Source organism: Stegostoma tigrinum, chromosome 28, assembly GCF_030684315.1.
Source record: "Stegostoma tigrinum isolate sSteTig4 chromosome 28, sSteTig4.hap1, whole genome shotgun sequence".
Lineage (NCBI taxonomy): Eukaryota > Metazoa > Chordata > Chondrichthyes > Orectolobiformes > Stegostomatidae > Stegostoma > Stegostoma tigrinum.
In genome coordinates, this window is record NC_081381.1 from 27,959,264 (window position 1) to 27,984,717 (window position 25,454).

At 43.4% G+C, this 25,454-nt stretch overlaps 2 protein-coding genes across 6 annotated transcripts in view; both read right to left on the bottom strand.

Annotated features, from left to right (window-relative positions):
* miip (migration and invasion inhibitory protein) overlaps positions 1-9,443 on the bottom strand; it is a 14,630-nt gene extending 5,187 nt beyond the window's left edge. Inside the window, exons 1-8 of one of the 5 annotated variants that reach the window (XM_048561028.2) lie at positions 9,197-9,441; positions 8,284-8,512; positions 6,928-7,659; positions 5,917-6,019; positions 5,626-5,737; positions 5,348-5,415; positions 4,283-4,409; positions 1,058-1,154 (exon numbers count right to left, since the gene is read on the bottom strand). In XM_048561028.2, coding sequence (XP_048416985.2) covers positions 1,058-1,154; positions 4,283-4,409; positions 5,348-5,415; positions 5,626-5,737; positions 5,917-6,019; positions 6,928-7,659; positions 8,284-8,487 — 1,443 coding nt within the window. In that variant the 5' untranslated portion in view covers positions 8,488-8,512; positions 9,197-9,441. Of the gene's footprint in view, positions 1-1,057; positions 1,155-4,282; positions 4,410-5,347; positions 5,416-5,625; positions 5,738-5,916; positions 6,020-6,927; positions 7,663-8,283; positions 8,513-8,982 lie in introns of all 5 variants that reach the window. The other 4 variants (XM_048561027.2, XM_048561026.2, XM_048561031.2 and 1 more) reach the window with 4 other exon arrangements.
* A 360-nt stretch (positions 9,444-9,803) lies between these two features.
* Positions 9,804-25,065, bottom strand: mfn2 (mitofusin 2). The gene is made up of 18 exons (XM_048561419.1): positions 24,931-25,065; positions 24,227-24,405; positions 23,594-23,729; positions 23,029-23,191; positions 22,721-22,845; positions 22,396-22,504; positions 22,104-22,211; positions 20,344-20,497; positions 19,406-19,473; positions 19,060-19,181; positions 18,667-18,793; positions 18,396-18,500; positions 16,964-17,066; positions 15,944-16,164; positions 15,376-15,531; positions 12,917-13,113; positions 12,257-12,391; positions 9,804-11,915 (listed from the first exon to the last, which is right to left on the bottom strand). Exons 2-18 carry the CDS (start codon positions 24,399-24,401, stop codon positions 11,846-11,848), a joined length of 2,274 nt encoding a protein of 757 aa, XP_048417376.1. The 5' UTR covers positions 24,402-24,405; positions 24,931-25,065; the 3' UTR covers positions 9,804-11,845.
* Positions 25,066-25,454: the final 389 nt, after the last annotated feature.

Here is a 25,454-nt window from a genome sequence, read left to right on the forward strand (position 1 = left end):
CAAGTTCAAACATAAACAAGAGAGCTGAATTCCAGAGGTAAGATGAGGTGAGAGTGATTACCATCATCATCAAGGCCACATTTGATTGAGTGTGGCATTAAAAAGCCCTGGCAAAAGGGAAGTCATGGGAAATCAGGGGTAATCTTTCCACTGATAAGAGTCATATCTGGGGCAAAGAAAGGTTGTAATGGTTATTGGATGCCAATCATTTCAGCCCCAGGACACTGATGTAGGAGTTTCCCAGGGCAACGTCCTTGGTCCAACCGTCTTTCAGCAGCTCCATCAATGACCCTCCTTCCATCATAAAATTGACTGGCACTCCACCCAACACCTTCAACAGTCACTCCCCTCAAAACTGGGGTACAGTAGCAGCAGTATGCCACTTACGACAGGCACTGTGGACTCATCAAGGTTCCTGAAAGCACCATCCAAAACCATAACCTCTACCAATCAGATAAGGGCAGCAGATGCAATGGGAACTTAAAAACTCCCCTGCAAACCACACACCATCGTGATTTAGAACAATATTGTGCTCTTTCACTGTCACTGAGTCAATATTGTCAAATTCCCTTCTTAATAGCACTGTGGTTCAAGAAGGAGACTCATCATAACCTTCTCAAGGACAAATAATGATGGTCTATAAATGCTGGCCTAGCCAATGATACCCACATCACATGAATAGATTTTTTTTTAAATGTGGGGATGTTTGCTGGTGATTATATAATGTTCAAAACTATGCGCAGTTCCTCAGATACTGGAGCAATCCATATCCATATGCAAGAAGATCTGGACAAAATTCAGTTTTGGGCTGATGAGTAGCAAATGACATTTGCACCACACAGGTCCCAGGGTATGATCATCTAAAAATTTCCCTATGACATTAATTGGCATGATGATCACTGAAATCCCCAATTTCAACGTCCTGGGGGTTCTTGGAAAGAAACTGAGTTGGACCAACCACGTAAATACAATCAGGGCCTGAGAATTTCGAGGTATCCCTCAAAACAGTACTGATGTTTATTTGAACTTTGTGTGCTTGCAACTGTGAAAGACTTACTGAAGGCAATGACAGACTGTCTGTGGGATCAAAGCTCTTCCTACGGTGTAGCTTGTATTTGTGTGGTGGGAGCAAGGTTGATCTAGGGATGCTGACTCTGAAAGTAATACAACAGAGACAGAATAAGAACTTACCGATCCTGGTCATAATTGACATCTGTAAATTCCACGTTGCAGTACACAGAACAACAATCAGAGTCATGAATAAAATTTGTAACGCATGAATATTTGATTAGCTTTTCTGCTTTAGTTCAATTATTCCCGACATCTACCTCATACTGTAATACTTGTTCAGGGTAGGAAGTCACAAAGCTCTCTCTTCTCACTGATAACAAGCATGAGGGAACCCAAAGAAGCAGAATCACTTCCAGCTTTTAGGGACAGAAAAATGTCATCAGATTCAGAAAGAATAAAAATTAACCAAATCAATTACCACCGCTCAGAATTTAAGGATTGTTAATGCTAGTGTGAGAATTAGATTCCATTATTCCAGCTGCCTTTTTTTATTGAAACCAAACTTAGTGAAATTAATTAAGTGTATTTAATATTACAGTAATATTTCATATTTAATATTTCTTGGACGACATAGGGTTTGGAGGATAGTGAAAAAATTCATTTATTTCAAGTTTGTGAAAACACCCGGAACGGTTTCTTGAAAAGAGTTTATTGAAATGTCACTGGAGACTTATTAGAAATCACATGATTGGTGATAATTTTGCCGTAGACTTTGTAGTTGGAGTTCTTGAACAGTGAATGACTTGAAAAGTTACTGTTTCTATTTGCTTGCAGTAACGTAAGCCTGCATGTAAGGGATGCCTAGCGCTCATTACTCCTACTTTTGGAAAAGAAATCCCTCATTATGCTCAGGACAAAACCTATTTGTTTTTTTTGACAGTGATTGAAGGAACGTCTCATTATTACATTTCCTCACTTTACAAGTCCATAGACAACAATGTATGAATAGTGACTTGGCCACAGGTGCCAAGACATCATAGTGATAGACTTCAGAACATCATACACTTTTTCTTAAAGACAGTAAGCCACACTGCCTTTCTCAGTACCTGCCTACAGAACTGGATCATCCCAAATGGACTGCAAACTACATTCAGGCCATATGAATTTGGCCCTGACCACGACGACCGCTACATACAGAACATTCAGATCCTCCTACATTCAGAACATTCAGATCCTCCAAAAACGTTTTTCTCTGCGGCTCCTGAAACACACACTCTCAACAATGTGCCGGCATCTTCTGGCTCTTCAATAACTCTACCCCAGCTCGAGCCTCCCTCTCCCAAATTTGCAAAGGACCTCTCCTGTTTTTCATTCTTTGCAGGAGCCACATCTGCTCCTCCCACCTCACTGACAAATCCCCGCCGCTACATACCTACACTGACCTTTACTAGCTTCATCCCTTTTCAATCCACAGAAATTTATTTCATTTAAGTATCTTCACCTTTAAGGACTCCTTGCGCTTTTCTGTAACTAAACTACAGCAGAATATAGATAGCCTGGAGAGTTGGGCAGATAAATGGCAGATGGAGATCAATGCAGGCAAATGCGAGGTGATGCATGTTGGAAGATCAAATTCAAGGGCGAACTATACAGTAAATGGAAAAGTCCTACGGGAAATTGATGAACAGAGAGATCTGGGTGTTCAGGTCCATTGTTCCCTGAGGGTGACAACGCAGGTCAATAGGGTTGTAAAGAAGGCACATGGCATGCTTTCCTTCATTGGGTGGGTTATTGAGCACAAGAGTTGGCAGGTCATGTTGCAGTTGTATAGGACCTTGGTTCGGCCACATTTGGAGTACTGTGTACAGTTCTGGTCGCCACATTACCAAAAGGATGTGGATGCTTTGGAGAGGGTGCAGAGGAGGTTCACCAGGATGTTGCCTGGTATGGAGGGTGCTAGCTATGAAGAGAGGTTGAATAGCTTAGGATTATTTTCATTAGAAAGACGGAGATTGAGGGGGGACATGATTGAGGTCTACAAAATCATGAGGGGTATAGACAGGGTGAATAGCAAAAAGCTTTTTCCCAGAGTGGGGAACTCAATTACTAGGGGTCATGAGTTCAAAGTGAGAGGAGGAAAGTTTAAGGGAGATATGCGTGGAAAGTTCTTTACACAGAGGGTGGTGGGTGCGTGGAACGCGTTGCCAGCGGAATTGGTAGACGCAGACACGTTAGCGTCTTTTAAGATATATTTGGACAGGTACGTGGATAGACAGGGAGCAAATGGACACAGACCGTTAGAAAATACATGACAGGTTAGACAGAGGATCTTGATCGGTGCAGGCTTGGAGGGCTGAAGAGCCCGTTCCTGTGCTGTAGGTTTCTTTGTTTATACTAAACTTAAAGGCATGATTAGACAGATGATAGATTTATACTAAGATTCCACTATAAAGCAAGCAACTACAACAAGGAACTCTGCATAATTCCTACTTATTAACATAGCCACCCACTTCTAAACAAAACCAAGAAAGCAAAACATCAATATTAATCAATACAGTACATGTTAGCCTGCCCCTGTGTGTAGTTTGTACCTAATGCATCCTAATTATTTAATTAATAATAAGAAGAATCTTTCATAGTCTTTCATTTTGGAGCACGTTGGCCGAAAATTGTTAAGCCTGTGCGCTGGGCAACGGCTATCAAAGAACACAATCTAGCTTATAGTGTGGCTTCAAGATATGGACTGCATTACAGTAGGGGTCTTAATGTAAATCTTTCATCTGCATGCATACAATTCCTTTCAACTTTTGCTATTGTAAATTCTTACAGCTACACTACACTGGCAACTGTCAACAAATGCATGTTGCTCTATATTTACATGTCACACTGGGTGGCTTGTAGCACCATGTTCAATAATAAATATGGACAGACAAATCATAGGAACATAAAATTAAGAACAGATATATGTGTTTACAATGTGACCTGAAGTATATCTGTAACATGATCTAATTGTCTCTGGTGCCTAATATCACTTTATTTGAAACAAAGCCAGAGCCTAGAAATTACTAAGAGCAAAACCTGGAGTCTTGGCAGAAACAGATTCCACTGTCTTCTGAAATTTTCTCAACTCCATCTCTGTGTGTACCCACAATAGTTTGTACCTGAGACATCTGCCTGTTGCTTCATAAACAACTTTAAATATAAAGTTTAAATTCATATTGTGCAAGTTCAAACAGAAATGTGGTGTGTGCAGCAATGAAAAGAGTATTACCTGATATAAGCAGGCTCCTCCAGAGTGTGTGACTGCTTTGACTTAGGAGTTTTACAAATAGGGCAGGGTGCTGCTGATTCCAGTGGGACAGCAAATAAGCGATTATTAACACGGTAAGAGTGAGTGCCTGAAACAATCACAGTCATGAGTTTGAGCAGACATTACTTTGAATAGATACATGATTGACAAATGGCAAAATCAATGCAACAGATCAGTATGCAGCCTAAAGTTGGACACTGTACGGAGCTGCTGGGCAGTTCTACCAACTGTCTTGTTATAAAGATTTGCCTCCAAGTGGGGTCAGCAATCACTATCAGCCATTACTTATGTTGCAGCACATTCAGGTTTTGAAATTTGTTCATCCGATGTGAGAAACATTGCCAATTTAATGCCCATCTCCAGACAGTCTGTGAGCCTGAGGAGTCCAGATCTCCTTTTCTTTTGAAGGTTCTGACTCTCCCTGGGGTCCAGCGTCCCTCTTCCCATGAAGGTACTGCCTCTCACTTGGGTTCAGTTCCTCTCCATGCCAAAATGCACACTCTTCAAGTGGCATTTAGTTCCCCACTAACCTGAAGGTGGAGTGAGTTAAGGTGAAAAAAAGACTTGCAGTTTTACAGCACCTTTCACAACGATTGGCTGTAAAGTGCTTTGAGATGTGCAATGAAATATCATTGACGTGCAGTCACTTTTGGAACAAAAACTAAAATATTCTAATTTAGTATCAGTTCCACAAATACCTGATATTGTCCAACTACCATTTGCCAAAATAGGCAATCTTCAAGTGCCATGAGTTAAAAGTTTAACAATAGCAGCAAACTTGCTGCTGTCTTAACACATGACCTAACAACAATTGAAACGTGATCAGGAGCAGGAATCCTGGCACAATTACTCTTTCTAATAGGGATATGGTTAGTTGTAAGTCAGACAGTGAAGTGTAGGCAAAGAATAAGGTTCTTGATTCCACTGCACACAGCACTTTTATGCATTGAGCTCTCACTAAACCAAACTACTTACAGCCATTTCAACATATTTTAAACACAATCTCTAAACAGAATGATAACTTACACTGGTGAACATGACAGTTGTAATCAAGTTTCTCCTGATCTGTGGCCTGAACATCGAGTTCTTCTGCTCTGAAAAATGCAAGAATAAGATTAATATGCCCCCCATTATTCTAAGTTGTTAACCAGATCGTAAGGTTCCTTTGTGCATGATCTGTGGCAGAATAAAATCAGACAGCTCTGCTGAATCTCTCTACAGTTGATACTTGGACAGTTCCAGTCTAGACTGACTTCCTTCAGCACACACTTAATTTCTCTCCAATAGCATCATCTCACACTTACTCCATGTATTCCTGGTGCACACATTCATCCTTGTTCACCCGTCGGAAGTCCTGTAGGTCCAAAAAATACTGCTCTGACTTTTCTGACAATGGCGAGTTAATATCCATCAGACCTGCAAGCATATAGCAGCAATCAAATGTCAATGCTGTGATATTCTGGGGAAACAAACAGCACACCAGGAGACATGAAAAGTGAAATGGACAGGTCAAAAGCAAGATCACTCGAAAAACGAATACCTACACCTCAGCGCAAGTAGGCAGTTAAAGTCACAAGCTGGTTACAGCACTTTACCTGCAATCCAATCATAGCCCAGGAAGGGTCGCACTGCCTGAACCTGTGCTCTAAGGTTGGACTCCTCTTTTGGAGACAGAAATGTGACATGACCCGTATCCACCTAAGAATTAAACAAAATTCTAACAGTCTGAATTGTATTTACCAAGAGCAAGTAAGCATTAGACAAATGCCCACATCTCTTCTACCAGTGATGGCTGGTGCAGATCTCAGCATACACCATGTACCTGACACGGGTAGGCTTAGAGAGTAAACAGACAGCATCTTACAGAAACAAATCAGAAGGTCATAAAAGACAATTCACATACACTTGTTTAGGAAGTACTTCAGCCCTACCCCAGGCCAGTAATGGGTCCTGTACCAATTCCACTCTGGCTCTGTCACTCTTCCTGTACCCGGACCACCCCACTCTGGCCCCGTCACTCTTCCTGTGCCCAGACCACCCCACTCTGGCCCCGTCACTCTTCCTGTGCCCAGACCACCCCACTCTGGCCCCGTCACTCTTCCTGTGCCCAGACCACCCCACTCTGGCTCCGTCACTCTTCCTGTGCCCAGACCACCCCACTCTGGCCCCGTCACTCTTCCTGTGCCCAGACCACCCCACTCTGGTCCCGTCACTCTTCTTGTAACTGGACCACCCTACTTTGGCTCTGTCACTGTTCTTGTACCTGGACTAACTTACTCTGGGTATGTCATTGTTCCTGTACCTGGGCCATCGCATGCTGGCTCTGTTACTGTTCCTGCACTTGTTCCTGGATCAGTTCACTTTGTCTCTCTCCCCTGCACCCTATCATTCTGGCTGTCACTTTTCCTGGACCCTGCCATTCTGGCTCTGTCAATGTGCCTGCACCCTGTCACTTTGGCCAGCAGTGCAGTTGGTTACCAAAAACCCAGTATAACTCCAATTATACACAAAGAAACTAACTCAACAGATGCTCTTGGTTTTAAAATGCGTAACATGGAAAACCTCAAGCAACAGAATATCAGTTGTAAATCAGGGAGGTCTCCTACCTTTGCCACCTCATCACAAGATTCTAAGAGAATTGGTTTTGGCTTCTGAATGTCTCTGATAAACCGATCTCTGCATCGATCATTACCCTCATCCAACAGTTGTTCTACATAAAGTGGTGGCTCCAGCTTGGACCTTCGCTTTGGGTCTTCACAGAAGTTCTGTAGGAAGTGAGAATGATGCCTGGGGCTGTTTTCCTTAAAGCTGGTTACATCCCTACAAAGCTGGGTAACCGAAGCAGGGTATTCAGGCTCCTTCATTAACCCTGGTGCAGAAGGAGGCTTGGTAAAAGGAGTTGAGCATTTAAAATTTTTTGACACATAGCTGTCAGTCAGCAATTTGCAAGGGGTGCTTCTGGGTCTGGCCTCCGGCTTCAGTTTGTTCAATTTACAGTCTAGTGTCTCCATTGCATTCAGGCGACCTTTAGGTGACATACCAACTGACAACGAACAATTCTGTTCTATGTTGGGAATCACCTTAACTCCACTCCCAAGTAGCCAACCTGACTGCTTCACGCCCGCTCCATCTCCAGCAACAAGGGTCCAGCCATGCTTTCTGCTTCTGTGTGCCAATGGAATGAACAGTGCAGCACGAGACGCTTCCTTTCTATTTCGGGACTCAGTCACAACCACCTCATCGAACTGCTGCAAACCATCTTCATACATCTCTGGACCTGGCAGTTCTGAATGAGTCTGGTCCTTCATATTGGGATTCTTCAGTGAATTTCTACCTTTCTGCTGAAAAAGATCACAGTATTGATACTGATCAGAATGTGGGCCTTTGAGAATAAAGGGCTAGAACTAGCCTTGAACATTGAACTCATAGCTTGCATACAAATCCAGCTGTCAGATAGAGTGGCACAATCGGAAATACAAACTGAGAAATACTATTCAATTTAAGCAGCTCTACATTCAGATTATTTGAGAGTTTGGTAATGAACCTGATAGCTAGTTAACAGGATATCAATGAACATCATAACAATAGCCTTTTAAAGTATGTTATCGGGCTAATTTATTTAACACTTGCAGAGAGCCGAATATGTGGAATTCTTTACTACAGAGGGCTGTAGAAGTTGAATCGTTAAGTATATTCAATACTGAGAATTTTTTTTCAGTAAGGGAATAAGTGTATTGTGGAAAAGGCAGGAAAGTGCAGTTGAGTATTTTCAGATCAGCCATGATCTCACTACAGACTCAATAGGCAAAATGACGACTTAATTTGCATTTATAAAGTGCCTTTACCATAGCAAAACATAGGTACAGAAACATTATAACATACATGACATTGAGCCACTTAAGGACAAATTACAAAATCCCATCTGCACCAAATACTGCATTCAATGTGGAGATGATATCTACCTCAGCACGCTTGTCATTGCAGTTCTCTTGGTATTCTGTAGAAGATCTGCTCTGCACTGACTTGATGGCACCTCGACAGGATCCATCACCACTATCAAGGGGCACAGGCACATTCCATGGAATCTTGAGCTGCTTTAGCCTCAGCTTCTGCAGCAGATGTTTGTTCTGATCTCGAAGGGACTGCAGATAGTCAGAGTGGGACATCTTTCAATAGGTAACTCAGCAGTTGCTGCAAATAAGGGCAGAAAGAAAGCTTCAAATTATATAGCAGTCTTCGCGACTTCAAGATGTTCAACAGTGCTTTACAGCCAGTAAAACTTTTGAAGTTGTCATTGTAATGTTGAAAACTTGGAAGTCAATTTGTGCACAACAATGTGAAAATATCCATGTAATTTGTTTCTAGAATGCTGGCTGAATATTAAATATTATTTGGGACGCCAGAATATAACACCCTCACTTTTGAGGGAGAAGGTGCGAGAGACAAGGGTCACTGGATGCAAAACGTTAACTCTGATTTCTCTCCACAAATGCCGCCAGACCGGCGAGTTTTTCGAGCAATTCCTATTTTCGTTTGTGATTGAAAAGAGGGGTTCAGGTTTAAAAGTCTCCATACCTCTAAGCATAGAGGTATGGGAGGAGTTTCAGCCTGAACTTTAATTCTTGAGGCTTTTTTTTGGGGAAAAAAAGATATTGTCTTACCAACGCGTTCAGATATATTATCACACACCCCTGGAGGCAACTGGGACTTGAACCTCCCGGCTCAGAGCTGGGGACACTACCATAGCGCCACAAGACACCACTATACTGGGATTTCAACCGACAACTTTCTGACTCAGAAACTAGAATGTTCTTGACTGTCCGTTAGAGATAGAATATCAAACAACAAGTCCCAGTGTTTGGGAGAGTAAAGTACCGAAACAGGAAATCTGAAATTGCCCCAGCAACAGTAGTGAAAAGGACAGCAAGAAAGAGAAATGTCCCAGGGATAAGGCACAGCCAATGCTGAACCCTCAATGCCAAACGTTCTTCGTGATCACTCTATGGCCGCACTCAGCTCCAAACGTCCCTCCGGCCCTGAGGGCGCCGCCATTCCATCAACTGGATTTTCTTCCCGCTGTTGGCCCCTCGTCGAGAGCGGCCGATGATTGGTCGGGTGCCGTAATGGGTGGGACCTGACGCTCCTCTGATAGGCTAGCCCATCTGTCTGTCACTAACCTTAACCTTTTTCTTGGCTTGTTCGCAAAGTAACGCATGTCTATTCATGAGTGACAGATAGATAGCAACAGGTTATGCCCAAACTGGACAGATACGGTTAACCTGTTAATAACATCGGGAACGTGCAATCTGAATGCATATCCACGCCGGCTTATTCTAACAAAGCTCATTTCACCGTAGGGGTTTACTTTTAAAGACACGGAAGTTGTGTTTTCTATCATTATCCCAAGCACTTCTTTTAATCCTCCTCCACTTAAAAGATAAAAGAACACTTTTAGTTCATCAAGGGACAAATGACACATAGGAACTTTTTCAAATGAATTTATTTTGCCCACTACTTTAAACAAGTTCAGTCCCAGTCAGAACAATACAGTGGAAGCTTTGCATTCATGAGCAGCAGAAACATAAAGTGCATTTAAATTTTTTTCAAAAACTAAAACCAACTGCACAAGTATGACCAAAAGTACTGAGATTTAAACCAATTCTGTTGCCTTGTTATGTAGAGCTCTAATCACCTGCCTCACATTTTTATTCAGTGCAACTACTCAAACTTCACACAGCTGGAACAAACCTCAACCTGGATTCCTCACTTCATTCTTTAGTGAAGTGGGCTGTGACGTGACTTGCATCTGAAAGATAAGTAGCTTAATATTTTAATAATTAACCCATCTTTTCTCTGAGATGCTAACAAAGTGTATTTCCAGAATTTTCAGTTCTTACATTTTATGATTCAAATTCTTCAGACTTTGAATACAAGCGTCAAAGTAATGGCTGAACTCAAAACAGCTACTTTAAAATATTAAATACTCATTCTCTGCCCATGTAAACAGAAGGAAGATTCAGCGAAAGTCTGGGTACATGGTCAAAATTCAAATCTGTCGTCCATGATGCATTTATAAAGTATGTGTCATCAGCGAAAATTGACAGGTTCAGAATAAACACAGCTCTTAATGCTCCCATATATTACAAAATTTAAAGCGCAGAATTTGCCAGTATTAGAGTAAAGAGTTTCCTCCATCAATAAAACTGGGTACATCAAGATCACCATGAAAACAACACAGTAGATCTAGGGTTTTGAATGCTCATCGTTTGGGACAGTGTTTGCAATCAGTCAATGAAAAAGATGTAGCTATCACACCAATAAAAAAACTTCACACTGCATTAACAAACAACCTACACACACAGGATCTGCAGTGTTCCACATTCTTGGCTTTTACATCTACATGCAAATATCCCACTTTTCATAAATGTGACTCATGAAATGCCAATGTATTCTGTATTTCAATACTAACTTACACGATTCCAATTAAATACTCCTCCAAGTTAGACTGAAGGTCTCAAATGAGAATGAGGAAAAGCTATTCTTTTTATCCACTGAAACCCCATTATCAGCACTAAATCAGAATTAATTATACTCTCTTTACTAATAACCAGACAGGCACAATGGAATTCTTCTTTACCACCTGCCGACAGAGTTAATTAAATTACAGGCAATTTGTTTCCCCATTCAGCAAAAATCTTTTCCACATTTACACGTAAGCTCAGTACCCAAGTCCATTCAGATTTGAATTTCAGTTCTCCTTTTCTTATTGGCTTGTTTCTCTGCAAGGCTGATTGGCAGACTGAGAACATTACATACTAGGACAATATTCAGCTCAGGCTTGCTGCCCAGTTTTTATCCAAACAAAACCCACTAAAGATTCAATTCAGGACACAAATAATTTAAATAATCTAGAATAAGACGTTCTCAGAATGTGTCACAGGCTGGAATCTGACCAAAGGGACTCAAATTTACAGGCCAGAATCTTAAGAAGTTTGTGACAACACAGATTGTGAATTTAGGGAAAGGTTTGAGAACGGGATCAGGATTTTTTCATTCCTAAGGAACTTATTTTTTGCTCCAGTCAAAATAAAAATGTTTCACCATCTCTCAGCTGTACAAAGGTCCAATATTTAGCTGTAGTTAAAAAGTGGTCTGTGGATCACAAGTGGAGTATCCCACAGGTCACTTGGGATCATGGACCTCATGACTACAAAAGATCAAGGAGACAAGTTCCGTGTGCCAAGAGCAAATCAATAAGCCTGAGCTGATTCATGACAAGGAAGGTGGTCTCCTTCTGACTGTTGTGATGCATCATGTGTAAAAAGTCAAGCACTGATCACTGAATCAATATCATTAGTTCAGTCCCAGTTTTAAATCAATTCTCAAAATGTTTATAAATTATTCTGAGAGGAAAAAAATAATATTCCAACAATGACCCCACCCTCCCCCAGCACAGTAGTTAGTGTTGGATCTGTGTTTCAGATACAGGAAACATCTTTCAATCTTGTACAAAATTAGTTGCTTTCATCTGCTCTGCTCCAGGTACTGGTGAGTGAACATGTTCAGCTCACTGTCCAGCCAGCCAGCCTTATTCCTGCAAAGAACAACAGTCAGTTACTACAAGGAACACAACGACTATGAGACTTCATTCCTTAAACAAAGTTGAACGCCTGGCAATTCCCATGTACTCTGCGATACCACCTTCATCCAGTCATAGCATGCAGAACATTTGGGTCCCAGAGCTCTTTCCTTTTTCAATTAGGGAGTCAGATGTACCACATAGTGTATAGCACTTGATCACTTGATTCTAAACTCCAACAGACTAGACCTTATGGAACAGCTCTACATATAGCAAAATGCTCCTGGTATTCATATTTTGTGCCCAAAGTTACCAAGGCTTGCCACTGATTTTTTCCAATACTAGTGGATATTCACCTGAGCAGCTTGGCTTTGCTCTGCAATGAATCCAGCAGTTCAATTTTCTTATTTAGGTCTTTAATTTCCTCATCCAGGTTCTGCCGTGTTACATCCACCTGCTGACACAACTGTGCGAATGTTCCTGTCAGTTCCCTGCAGAGGAAGGCAGAGAAACAGAAGCACTTTGGAAAGAAGGTAAAGACACAAAAAACTACGCATTTACTGTAACATCAGAACATTCGATGAGAATGGGGAAACTGCATTAATCAGACAGGGTTTTGCTGCTGATTAGCACCCATTGGTCCCTGGTAGGAGCTGCAGGTGGGGATGACAAGTGAAATCAGTCTGACTTTACGGTAATGTCACTGTATTTGAATTCCTACTAGAATTCATTTGTTAATGTCAGATGTGAAGAACAGCTGTCAGTGTGGGGAACTGATGGGTGTTGGCACTGGGTTAATGGGACAAGAGGTAGATGGCATTAGACAACTGTACTTGAGCAAGAGTTGGCACCTTCAGAGCTAGTGGGGAAGGCAATTAGAAGATCAGAGAGGGATAACTTTTGAAATTTGAATGGGGCAGCCCAGATCTTGAAGTAGAAGAATGTGTGGAGGATGCAGTGGAAGGTGGGATCTGTCTCCATATTGACTCCAACACTCATCCTATTCTTTCACTTACTGTTGGACCTGATGGCTGCAGTTGGATCCAGTGTAGCCAACAATGAGCTGTAGTTTCTCAGCAGCATAATCTACAAGTTGACGTTTGAAAGCTCTTTCTTTGGCCCTGGTTGTCCATGTCAGACGCTCATACACATACAGGAGGCCATACATTCCCACAGTCAATGCAATCAGCCGCCAGCCCACTGCTTTCCATACCTGAAAAACAATCAGACAATGAGCTCGCATTTCTCCAAATCCCTCCCATAATGTGGAGCAGGAAAGCTGACATTTCAGGTTGGGATCCGTCTTCAGAAATGGGGGAGGGGAAAGGGACTCAAATAAATAGAGGGTCAGAGGCGGGTGATAGCAGGTAGATAGTGTTGCGGATGGGTGGGAGAGAAGACGGACAGGTGAAGGAGGCAGGGATGAAGCTAGAAAGGGTCAGTTTGGCTAGGTGATGGTGAGGATTGGTCAGTGAAGTGGGAGAGAAGATGCACAAATCAATGAGGCAGGGATTAAAGGGGGCTGCTGGTCTTGGGATGAGGTCGGAGGGGGGAGATTTTGAAACTGGTAAAGTCCACATTGAGTTGTAGACTTCCAAGGTGGAATATGAGGTGCTGTTACTCCAGTTTTTGGCTGGCATTGTTATGATACTGGAAGAGGCCCAGGATGGACATGTTGTCCAGGGACTGGGACAGGGAGTTGAAGTGGTTCGTGACAGGAAGGGTTGTTGTTTGTTGAGAACTGAGCGCAGGTGTTCTACAAAGCAGTCTCCGAGTGTCCGCTTGGTCTCCCCGATGTACAGGAGGCCACATCAGGAACAGCGGATACAATAGACCACATTAGCAGATGTGCAGATGTACATCTGTTTGATGTGGAAGGTTTTTTTGGGGCCTGGGATGGAGGTGAGAGGGGAGATGGAGGGGCAGGTGTAGCACCTCCTGTGGCTGCAGGGAAAAGTGTTGGGTGTGGTGGGGCTAGTAGGGAGTGTGGAGCGGACGAGGGAGTTGCGGACAGTGTGGTCCCTCTGGAAGGGAAACTGCTCCTCCCACCTCAGTGACCAATCAACACAATTGGCTAACTATAGTAACCTTTACTAGCTTCATCCCTGCCTCCTTGACCTGTCCATCTTCTCTCCCAACTATCCGGTCCACCATCTACCTGCTATCACCGCTCCCCCCACCGCATTTATTTCAGAGCCCCCATTTCTGAAGAAGGGTCCCAACCCGAAACGTCAGTTTTCCTACTTCTCTGATGTTGCCTGGCCTGCTGTGTTCCTCCAGCTCCACACTGTTATCTCTGACTCCAGCATCGGCAGTTCTTACTATCCCTTCCATAATGCATCATTTTATAAAACACTGGTTCATTTGATTTGCTGCAACATTCCAATCCCAGTTTCTCAAGGACATCTGCAGATTTTCTGTTCATTTATATTTTATAAAGGCAATCTGAACAGGCAGCTAAGCAAGGAATGAATGGATGGTAATACTAGAGGCAAGGATGAGAAATCAGACAGCCCTTAGGTGTATGCATACTGCCCACTGTTTCATCAATAGGAGCCAACGGACAGACACCAGCCAGATGCCAATCTATGTCTTAATCCTGCTCTCAACTCCTAGCTATATCAACATTTCTCAATTTCAAGCAATTGTCTCACTCCCTTCGAAATGGGTCAACTCACCATCACTTTCCACTTTGAGAGATAAGTTTAAGTTTGGATCCTTATTATCCTCATGAGTGGAAACAAATATTGTTGTTTATATTTACATTAAAACTGCTCATATTAAAGGCCTCTATCAGGTCATTGCATTACCTCAGCTCTAACCAACCAGCGCAGAACTGGTCAGTGAGGAGAATCTTGCTGGTGACCTTTAAGCCATGAAATACATCTACCTGAATGGCAATCCACTTGGGTGAATTCGAGGTGTAGACACGGCCTCACGGTAGATGTCTCCACTCCAGTCAGAAAGTGACGGATCCAAGCCTTTTGACAAGTACATGTTCCCAGCCAACAATCAATGAAGAACAACAGCCCTGCTTACTTGGGTAGGAGAATTCCATGGTACAATTCTCCTTTAATCTATTATGACCAAAACATATTAAATGGTTTCACTTCAGCTGCTGCTTTTGGGATCCTGCTGGACTATATGCATTTAGGCCCTGGTGTTTGCACAGAAGTGACTACACTTCAAAAGTATTTCATTGACCCTGATGAGACATGACATGTCCTGAAACTGTGATTAGCTTCCACATTAATTGTTTGTCTTTAGGTCCCAAAATCTGTTCCTCTTCCTCCCTCTCACAGTGTCAGCAATGCCACACTGTCCTGTCTAATAAATCAATCTTGGTTGTCATAGGGTTAGAGTTAGTCTAACGATATCACAGTTATAAGAGGAACTGCTGCTGTCCAACTCAATGTCATTGCTCCTCGATCAGCTACTGACTTTGCAATTTGGCAGGAATCACCCCATTACTTACCACACCCCCAACCACGATAATTCCCATAGATGTCCGCGAAGTTAATGAAGCCAATCCTGTTATCATGGAAACCATGAGTTCTTCCTGAGTCATGGAACCCTGGGGTAACGGTGGTAAACTGGTGCTGACTGGTGTAATGGGTAGTTGCCGTGGCACCTGGAGACACAAAAATGAAAGAAAGTCAGGCAGCCTAAAATACAAATCTCTCAAATCACCTCATGCATCAGCTAGATGACGGGAAAGCAGCAGAAGAACCAATCTCGCTACTAGCAATCAACAATGGTTCAGTGATAGTATTTTGCCTCTGGCCAGAGATTCGAGGGTTGAGGTCTCACTCTGGAGGCTTGAGCACATAATCAAGGCAATACTGAGGGAATGCTGCACTGTTTGAATTGCCATCATTTAGATGAGATTTGAAACTGAGACCCCTGTCCCAAAGAATCATTTAAAAGAAAAACAGGGAGTTCACCCCTTTACCTTGACCAACATTAAATCCTGCAACCTTGCTTAAAAGCCAAAAAACAGAATTTCATTAATAACTAGATAAAGGTTTTTTCCTTTGCTTTACCTGGTCATTGTATCCTGTTAGTGCTCTGCGACTGCTCTTTGGGCCAAGGAAGCGATTGATGAGCATTGTCCACCCAAGTGAGAAGTGGAAATCTATGTCCTCTTGGAAGTCAGCAAAGAGTCGATCGCAATTTAGGTCATAACTGAGACTAAAACGCTGACGAGGCACCAATGCATCTACCTGACCCCTCTCTGTAGGTGGTAGGAGGGGCCGCAGGCTGTCTGGGGTAAGGAAAAGAGAGAATGTTTTTCAAAATCATCTATTGGAAAGGGGCTTCAAAAGGTTTCCATCACTAACTAACACAAAGCTTCACAGAACTCTCCACATAATCCCAACTCTGGTACCCCATCCTTGCCCTCATAGCCTGCACCCCACAGCCCATTCCCACAGCCACCAAATTCTCACTTCTTTGTCCTTTGAAAACCAGTTTGGTCTGCTCCATGTTCCCTGCTGTCTCTAATGTATCAGCAACCTTGAGACAATAGTTAAATGAGTACAAGCTGCAACTAAAGGACAAAACGTATGGTTAGTATCAAGTACTCTGGGAGGAAATTAAATTATAAACAAGCCCAGTGCTGCAGACAACAGCAAAGCAAGGAGGCTCAGTGGTTAGCACAGCTGCCTCACAGCACCAGATACCTGGGTTCAATTCCACCCTTGGGTATATATCTGTGTTGAGTGTGCACATTCTCCCCACGTCTGCGTGGGTTTCTTCCGGGTGCTCCGGTTTCCTCACACAGTCCAAAGAGGAATACACTACGGACAATTTAGCACGGCCAACCCACTAATGTCCAGGGATGTTTGGGTTAGACATGGGGAAATACAGGGGAAAGGGAATGAGTCAGGGTGGGATGCTCTTTGAAGCGGCAGTGTGGATTTGTTGGGCCAAATGGCCTGTTTCCACACTGTAGGGATTCTATAAAAAAGAAGTTCAATGCTACTCATTCAGGTGACACTGCGCTGAAACTCTTATTTCTCATAAATGTTACACTGTGAAAAGACCAAATGTCCAACACTGACCGATCATTTCCTGTTGTGTTTTTTGCAGGCTGGCTGTAATGGTGACACAGCAACGATCAGACATGTTGCGCCCAAGTCCTTCCTCAATGTGTTTGTGAAGCTCCTATAAGAAGGGAGGAACAAAGAAAATGATGCTTAGAATACAGTGGAACAAACTGAGAGAAAGAACAGCATTGACCCCAGGACCATAACACTCAAATCTGTCAAGTTTTTTTTAAAATTCTTTCATACAAAGTGAGTGACATTTGCACAGTCAGCATTTATTTCTCTTCACCAACAGCAACTTAACTGAATCAGAGGGCAACTGAGTCAACCACACTGCTGTTGAACTGGTGTCACATGCAGGCCAAATCAGGTGAGAATGGCAGATTTCCTTTCCCTCAAGGACATTAGTGAACCAGAAGGGTTTTTATTTTAAAATAGCAATTGACAAATGGTTTCATGGTTACCATTAGGCTAGCTTTAAATTTCAGATTTGTGAGCTGAATTAAAATATCCATGCCATGATGGGACTCAAAGTCATGTCCTCAGAGCATTAGCCAGGATTATCCAGGAACTCTAGATTGCTAGTCCAGTAATAATACCAATACACCATTAGCGCTCCTCAAAGTCATCTTATTTCCTCTGCACAGGGGCTGAATAAAGTTTCTTTTCCCCCCTCCCTCCAGTTCTTGGCTGTCAAGTTTGATTCACTTCCCCCAGAAGGCTTGGCACCCACAGTGGCTTCTGACTTGATCCGATGAAGATTAGTAATTCCCTGAAAGTTCCTTTCCTTCATTCCAAATTTCAGGTTGCATATCCTATACACAGACTTCTCCTTCTTGCACCCTCATTATGTTGGATCCAAGATTCATTCACTTCCAGCTCAAACTAATTCTCTCTCTGGATCTTGGTGCTCCTACCTACAAACTTTTATAGTTCGACCTTGGCACCAACCAACACTGCCTCCCCAATTTGCCTGTCCTATTTCCTCATTCTTTACCCTCAGTCTTTTAGTAAGTTTCGAATAAAGAAATTGTAACAACTGATTTATTACATGACCATTAAATGAATTGTAACTGGAGACAAATGAAGCAGACTGAGGGGCTGGTCTAACAAGCAGGCTTAGACACCTACAATGCTTTAGAACACCTGCCACAAGTACTGTTCTTCTCGCAACCATGAGCCTCATAATCACATCTCCCACCAACTTCTCAAGTTCGAACATGTGTGAGAGGGAGCTGAGCATTAACAGGGGTGTTCACGAGGGAACTGGTGCTCAGACATCTTTCAATGAGTTCCATCCTCCTGAGGTACAAATCTTTCACATTGGCCAACTGCATGCAGACTAATCAAAACTCCTGGAGAAGATTTACCCAGGAGACAGGGTGATTCTAATGCAAGAAGATTGAGCCCAGGGATCAATCCACTCATTCTGACACCAAACACTCACACTCTTGTAGACTCTAAGCACCACCAGAGAGGGGTGAAAATCCATCTGAAAATCATCCACCAATGTGGCAAGATGGCGGATTTCTTCTGCCATTGCATTTGAGACCTGAAACAAAGGAAATGGCATCAAACTGTGGCCAGGTCAGACTTAGCAGTAGGTACAAAATCTTGGAGCAGAGGAAATACCACGGAGAATTTTACATCACACTTCCCTGCTCCCCAAAAACCCTCCGAAAAAAATGCAAAGCTGGCCCTTCAATACTCAATCTCACCTGCCGCTCCACCTCCTCAGTGATCTGTTTGATTTTAGCTTTACAGTCCTGGGTTAATAAATCCAGTTGATTGTCTATAAACTCCAATCGATCCATTCGTTCTTCTCTCTGTTTCAGGCAATGTACCCTGAAATGAGATTAAAGATCAATCCCAACTTCATCTAAACCAAAATCCTCAGTGTGATGGTCTCAAGAACAGTGGTATTATTTCATTGTACAATGTCCTTAACATTTTATTTTTTGATTTCTTATATTCTTAATGTCCCCCTATCCTCCCTAGTTAATTAAACATCCCGATCAGAAATTGGGGCAGGGGTGTTGTTTTACATCATGGACAACCCATTGATGCATCAAAAAACTTTAAGTAACATTGGCCCCACTTTCTGTACACACCTCTGCTCTGTGGCAGCAACATGCACAGAATCCATGATTCGCCGAAGGGCCTCAGAGATTTGCTTGGCACGGACTGTGTGTTGTTCAAACTTAGTCTTCACTGCTGACTGCGAGATACATTCCTGCAGAAAATATTCAGAAAACAGGAGGACAGATTACACAGGAATCAACTTAAACTCGTAAAGCAAGAACAACTCAGAGGAAATGAACTTAGAGCAGAAGGATTCTTACAGAGTAAAAGACCACATTTATTTAACCAAATGAAATAAGGACCTGATGTATTTATGGAACACAAGGGCCTTCAGTGAAAACTATGAATAAGTCCTATCATTCAGCACAGACTCACCTCAAACCGTCGCTCAAAGTTCTGAAATTCGAACATTCTTGCCTGGAAGCCCTCAGCCAGTGCTCCACCTGTTCACAACACACAAGCAGCATGAACCACATCAATTCTCAGAGACATGCAGAAACTCGGGCATCCTAAACTAAACCAGTAGATGAATGCCGTGAAATAATCCACAACATAAGAGATGCAGCGTCAAAGTCAGACAACCACACTGAAACAGAATTATTTCAGTCTAACAAATGACATTTTTAAATTTTAAAACTCTGCCCAGATCGCACTGCAGTCTGGGTCAAGTTAGCAATTGGTCACGGTGTCTCTGAGTTAGGGAAAGAGTGTCCAAGTCTTGATTTTTACTTGGTGATTTCTGCTAAAGTTTGTGCATGTTGGGAAAGGAATGAACAGGCTTAATTATGTTACCCTCTTCAGTGCAATAGCCAGCCTGCATTTCATTGCTCAGTAGTCCATGAGGCTTTTCTCACAAGACAGCATTCAGATCTCAAAATAATACACAAGATATGGTGACCCCTGTTCAGTTTCACTCCATTCTGCAATCTAGGGGAATTGACCTTGAGATTATGTCAAAGAATTCATTAATGACTGTATTCTAAGTAAATAAAGTAAAGCAAAATACTGTAGATAATGGAGACCTGAAATAAAACAATTAAGTACAAGAGAAACTCAGCTGATCTTGCAACATCTGTGGAAAGAGACAAACAATTAAGTCCGATATGACTCGTCTTCAGAGGGATAAAAATGTAGGGTAAAACTCAGCCAGGGAATGGGGAAAATAAAGAATAGAATAACTGTGTGACTCTTTCTAACAGACAGACATTATTGGCTAAATGGCCTCCTTTCAGCGGTGGGATTTTACAGGTCAGGAATTTTGCTTATTTAACCAGGGTTAGTATATGTAGCAATGCTGTTCGCTTCCTTCATACCTCCTTCTGGCATCCCCTGTGCTTTCTGGATGCGAGCATTCAAAACCTCTTTGGCCGATACAAAGAATATGCGATCTGTGGCCTGAGCCCGATTCACTACTCCCAATTCGTCCACCAGGAAACTGGTGCAGCGATCCATATGCTGCCGGCGCACCTGTCATCATGGAAAGAGGTGCTGCATGATTAACATTCTACTCAAACAATGCTCAGTCACAGAGTGAGGAAAATAAAAAGCATATTCATGAGCCAGTGTTGATAAATACCCTAGTTATCACTATAATGATTGAAGTTGCACTGCAGAGTGTGCATACTGTCCAGTGTTAGTCACACACAGTGACAATAAGCACAGCATTGCTTGAAACATGAGTCTCCTCCGTCATTCCCTTGGCAGATTGTCAGTCATGCCTGCCGATTGCTCTGGAAAGGAGCTAACAGCACAACATTTTTATGCCAGGGCAAGCACTTCAGCAAAGATAGGATTATTCGCCTTGGAATAGAAAAGTTTAAGAGAAACTAAAGTTGAGAATCGAGGGTTTTGGAGAAGCTGCCTTCAGTGGCAGAAAGTCTGATAATTTAGATTTATGAAATTGGTGAAAGAACCAGATGCAAAAGGATTTTTTTTTAAAACCCATTGAATTCTTGTGATCTTAAATGCACTACTCTAATGGGTGGTGTAAGAAAATTAAATAATAACTTACAAAAGGTAATTCGATAAATATTTATAAAGGACAAACTTGAAAGGGCGTGGGCACAGAGCAGCAGGAAAATGGGACTAACCGCATAGCTTTCAAACAGGGGCTCCAGATACAATGGGCTGAATGGAAGATTCTATGATTCAGTGGCTCCAACAGGAGCCAGTTTCACAATGCAGCAGATGAAGCTAAGTCTCCAACCTTTCTTCCCTACACCCACCAGGACTATGACCTCATGGTGTGCTCAGAGCCTCAGACAGCAAATCAAAGAGCTGTACCCGGTGCGGCTTTCTCTACATTGGGGAAACCAAGCGGAGGCTTGGGGACCGCTTTGCAGAACACCTCCGCTCAGTTCGCAACAAACAACTGCACCTCCCAGTCGCAAACCATTTCCACTCCCCCCCCCATTCTCTTGATGACATGTCCATCATGGGCCTCCTGCACTGCCACAATGATGCCACCCGAAGGTTGCAGGAACAGCAACTCATATTCCGCCTGGGAACCCTGCAGCCATATGGTATCAATGTGGACTTCACCAGTTTCAAAATCTCCCCTTCCCCCACTGCATCCCTAAACCAGCCCAGTTCATCCCCTCCCCCCACTGCACCACACAACCAGCCCAGCTCTTCCCCCCCACCCACTGCATCCCAAAACCAGTCCAACCTGTCTCTGCCTCCCTAACCGGTTCTTCCTCTCACCCATCCCTTCCTCCCACCCCAAGCCGCACCCCCAGCTACCTACTAACCTCATCCCACCTGCTTGACCTGTCCGTCTTCCCTGGACTGACCTATCCCCTCCCTACCTCCCCACCCACACCTTCTCCACCTATCTTCTTTACTCTCCATCTTCGGTCCGCCTCCCCCTCTCTCCCTATTTATTCCAGTTCCCTCCCCCCATCCCCCTCTCTGATGAAAGGTCTAGGCCCGAAACGTCAGCTTTTGTGCTCCTGAGATGCTGCTTGGCCTGCTGTGTTCATCCAGCCTCACATTTTATTATCTTGGAATCTCCAGCATCTGCAGTTCCCATTATCTCAAATCAAAGAGCTGATTGTTTTGGAGTATAGCTCACCTCCTCCATGTACTCAGGTTCTGATGCAGATGCATCCCAGCGGTTATTGAGGATAAAAATGTTGGGTTGTGACAATCGTTCGTTGACTTTGTGAAAGAACTGCTTCTCCTGAAAAAGAAGTCAAGGAGATAAATTTTACTTCTGAACTCAACCAGTTATTGATGTCTGCCCACACGTCAGTGCCTTGATAACTCAGCGCCTGCAGTACACAACTGAGTCTCGCACATTTTTAATAAGTGACAAAATGTCTTCCTTAGTCTTGCCTGTACACGATAGTGTCTTGTTCACTCACCGTTTGCATTAATGTTGACTCAGAGTTTGCCACCAACACAAAAACATCAGCATCTAGGCAAAATTTATCAATCCAGCTGTCCAGCTCTGTGGTTACATCAATCCCAGGACTGGGAGAAACAGAGAGAAAGAGTATCCATTAAAATATTGAGGGACAAAACAGGGTGCAGGCATTCACAAGATATGGGGCAGGGAGCTGGTAAATACCCAGCACGGGACTAGGAATTCCAGTGACTACAGAGCACAGGAGAGATGTCTCAGTGACTACAGGGATATTGAATTGAGGGATTTCCACCCCCCGCCCCTCCAAGTACATCCTTTCATACCTGTCCATTAACACCAGATCATCTCGCAACAAAGCACATTTCATCTTTGGCCACATGACAGACACGAGACTACCTGCAGTGAGTTGTTGATCCTGGTGAAGCGCATGAGCCAAATGATTCACAGTCTATAAAAGACACAAGAAACAACTGAACAAGTACTTTTTAAAATAACATAATTAATTCCACAGATCTACTGTTCTTTCTATCTCCACAGTACCTTGCAATGCAAGCTTCAACAGGGACTGCTGATAATTCACCCATTTCCCCACTCCATATGATCATACCATGAGTGTCAACTAATGTCTAACCTTGATGTTTCGTTTCTCCTCAGATCCATCTGTGAGCAGATAAGCCTCATTCCCATCTGAGCCTTCCACACGTAGGAAACAGTTGGTGGTGTGACCAATTCCAGAAGGCAAAACTTTGTCCCACAGCATAGCATTTATCACACTACTTTTCCCATTGCTAGTCCTGTAAACAAAATGCAATTAGTCCAGAACAAACTAGCAGTGTAGAATGGCCAGGAGCTTGGAATTTCCACAACAAATCATTCTTGACTTTATCAAACAGTAGAGTAGGGTTGATAGGCCAAATAGCTTGCTCCTGCTTCTATTTCTCACAATCATAGAGTCATACAGCCCAGAAACAGACTCTTATGATTTTAAGATCAGAGATAATGAGAACTGCAGATGCTGGAGAATACGAGATAACAAAGGATGGAGCTACTTGAACACAGCAGCCAAGCAGCATCTCAGGAGCACAAAAGCTCATTTCAGGCCCAGACCCTTCATCAGAAAGTCTGGGATAGCATAAACACTGATAAACCTGCAATGCAATTAGCACCATCTTTTGCTGGCAGTGTATATGACCTACCTGCCAAAAAATGCTACTTTCATGTGACGCCGTGCCAGTACTTCACTGATCCCTCCAACCTTTGAGAGATAACCTGTCACCTCCAGCACCTGCTCCTCTGTGGTGACGGGATCCAGCTCTCCATTCTGATGTGTCTCTATGCAATCGCAAACAAGAACAGAGATTAAGCTATGGCATCTCAGTTTCTGGAATTCTGGAAAGCAGTCAGGTCCCATGCTGCGCTCATGTTTAGAAACGAAGGCAGTTGCTGTGACAATTGGAGGAATAATTGCATGTGCTTGAATGGACACACTGGATGGGCACAGAGAGCCGCACAATCCCTAGTCACTGATACACTGAAGTGTGATACAGGCTATTCCATGTGACTGCACTGCTATCCACCACCATGTAATCCAGATAATCTGGGGCATGAGATTTAGCTAGAGTGATAACTTTTGAACTAGCTGAAGTGGAGGTCATAATCAGTACAGGTCTTCGGGAGGGAGGTTCTTACTGTGCTGTTTCCCTAAGGTAACAGATAAAATCCTGAGTGTAACTGCCACATTCCCATGTGAAGAGACTACATTGCACTTGTGTCCACAACATATATTTATGAGCTCACTGCCTCCCCATTCAGCAAAAATCACTACCTACCTTTGAGAAATGCAGCACTCTCCTTGATGTAGGCTGTTAGCTGTTCAAAGATTCCATTGATTTTCTTTTTAGCCGTAACAAAGTGTTTGAGTGGGGAAGCATTAACTTCTGCCATCAGACGTTTATCTTTCTTACCAACTGCAACTGGGTGTGAGCGGGAGAACATCAGGGACATGGCACTGAAGTAATGAGAGAGAGAGAGAAAACATCAAACTCACTCAGAACCCAGAAATGGATTGGCTGTACATGGGGCTTGGGGGTGGTGAAGGGGTAAGAAAGCAGGGATCAGAGTCCAAGGGAGGCAGAGGCAGAGAGGATGTCAGTGCCCTACTGTAGAGGGCTGGGTGGGGGTTAACAAACTCTAGAATGAGACTGGATGGGACGGGGCTATTACCTTAAGGACAAGACGAGGAGGGGACGGTGGCGTGCGCCGTGACACAGACAGGGCGGGCAGAGTGAAGTGTTTGATACGCGATGAGTCGCAGGGAAAGGTGTCCTGCGTCCAGCGTTGGACTTCGGAAGCCTCTCAGCTGAGGCCGGGGCCTCTGGTCCAAGCCTTACGCGGGGCTCAGTTACTGCTCCGGGCGGCGGAGGACAGTGACCTTGCGACACTGCTTGGTCCTCCGACTCGGTCACGCACTCCCCCTCCGCCCCACCCCGATGTCGGCCTCTGCCTGAATCGTTCCATCGAGGATCACACTTACATTTGAATCGCTGTCGCCGGGACCTTGCCTACTCCACGGCCGCTGCAATGGGTCTGCAGCCGCCACCGCCGCCGCTCCTGCTCCCGGGAATCCCGACAGCCTGCGTCATTAACCCGCGACTGCCGCTCGTCATTAACCTGCGACAATCTGCTTCCGTTACCAGGGAAACAGGTATCGGACGGAATGGAACTTCACTGTGGAAAGTTGTGTCCCGCAATGGCATAAAGACAAAATACTGAGGGAGCTGAAAATCTAAAATAACAGAAACGTTTAGCCTATCTATGAAGAGAACCTTAAAGAATTGGTGGGTTTTTTGTAGTAAAAAAATCAGTTTTGTGGAATGATCACCAACCTGAAACTTCATCTGTTTCTGTCTAAAGATGCAGACAGACATGCTGAATATTTCCAAAATTTTATTTGCAAACCGCTTTTCATTGCCACTAGACGTGTTAAAGCATTTTATAGTCAGTGACGTTGCTGGAATGTAGGAAAAGCTGCAATAGAGTCAAATCAAAGGCATCCCA

Excerpts from the sequence above, each read along its gene's own strand:
- mfn2 (XM_048561419.1), bottom strand. The coding sequence starts at position 24,401 with ATGTCCCTGATGTTCTCCCGCTCACACCCAGTTGCAGTTGGTAAGAAA. Across the intron at positions 19,474-20,343 it reads ACAGGGGATGCCAGAAGGAG|GTGGAGCACTGGCTGAGGGC; the intron begins GTATGAAGGAAG and ends TGTTGTGAACAG. Across the intron at positions 19,182-19,405 it reads ACTTTGAGCGACGGTTTGAG|GAATGTATCTCGCAGTCAGC; the intron begins GTGAGTCTGTGC and ends TATTTTCTGCAG.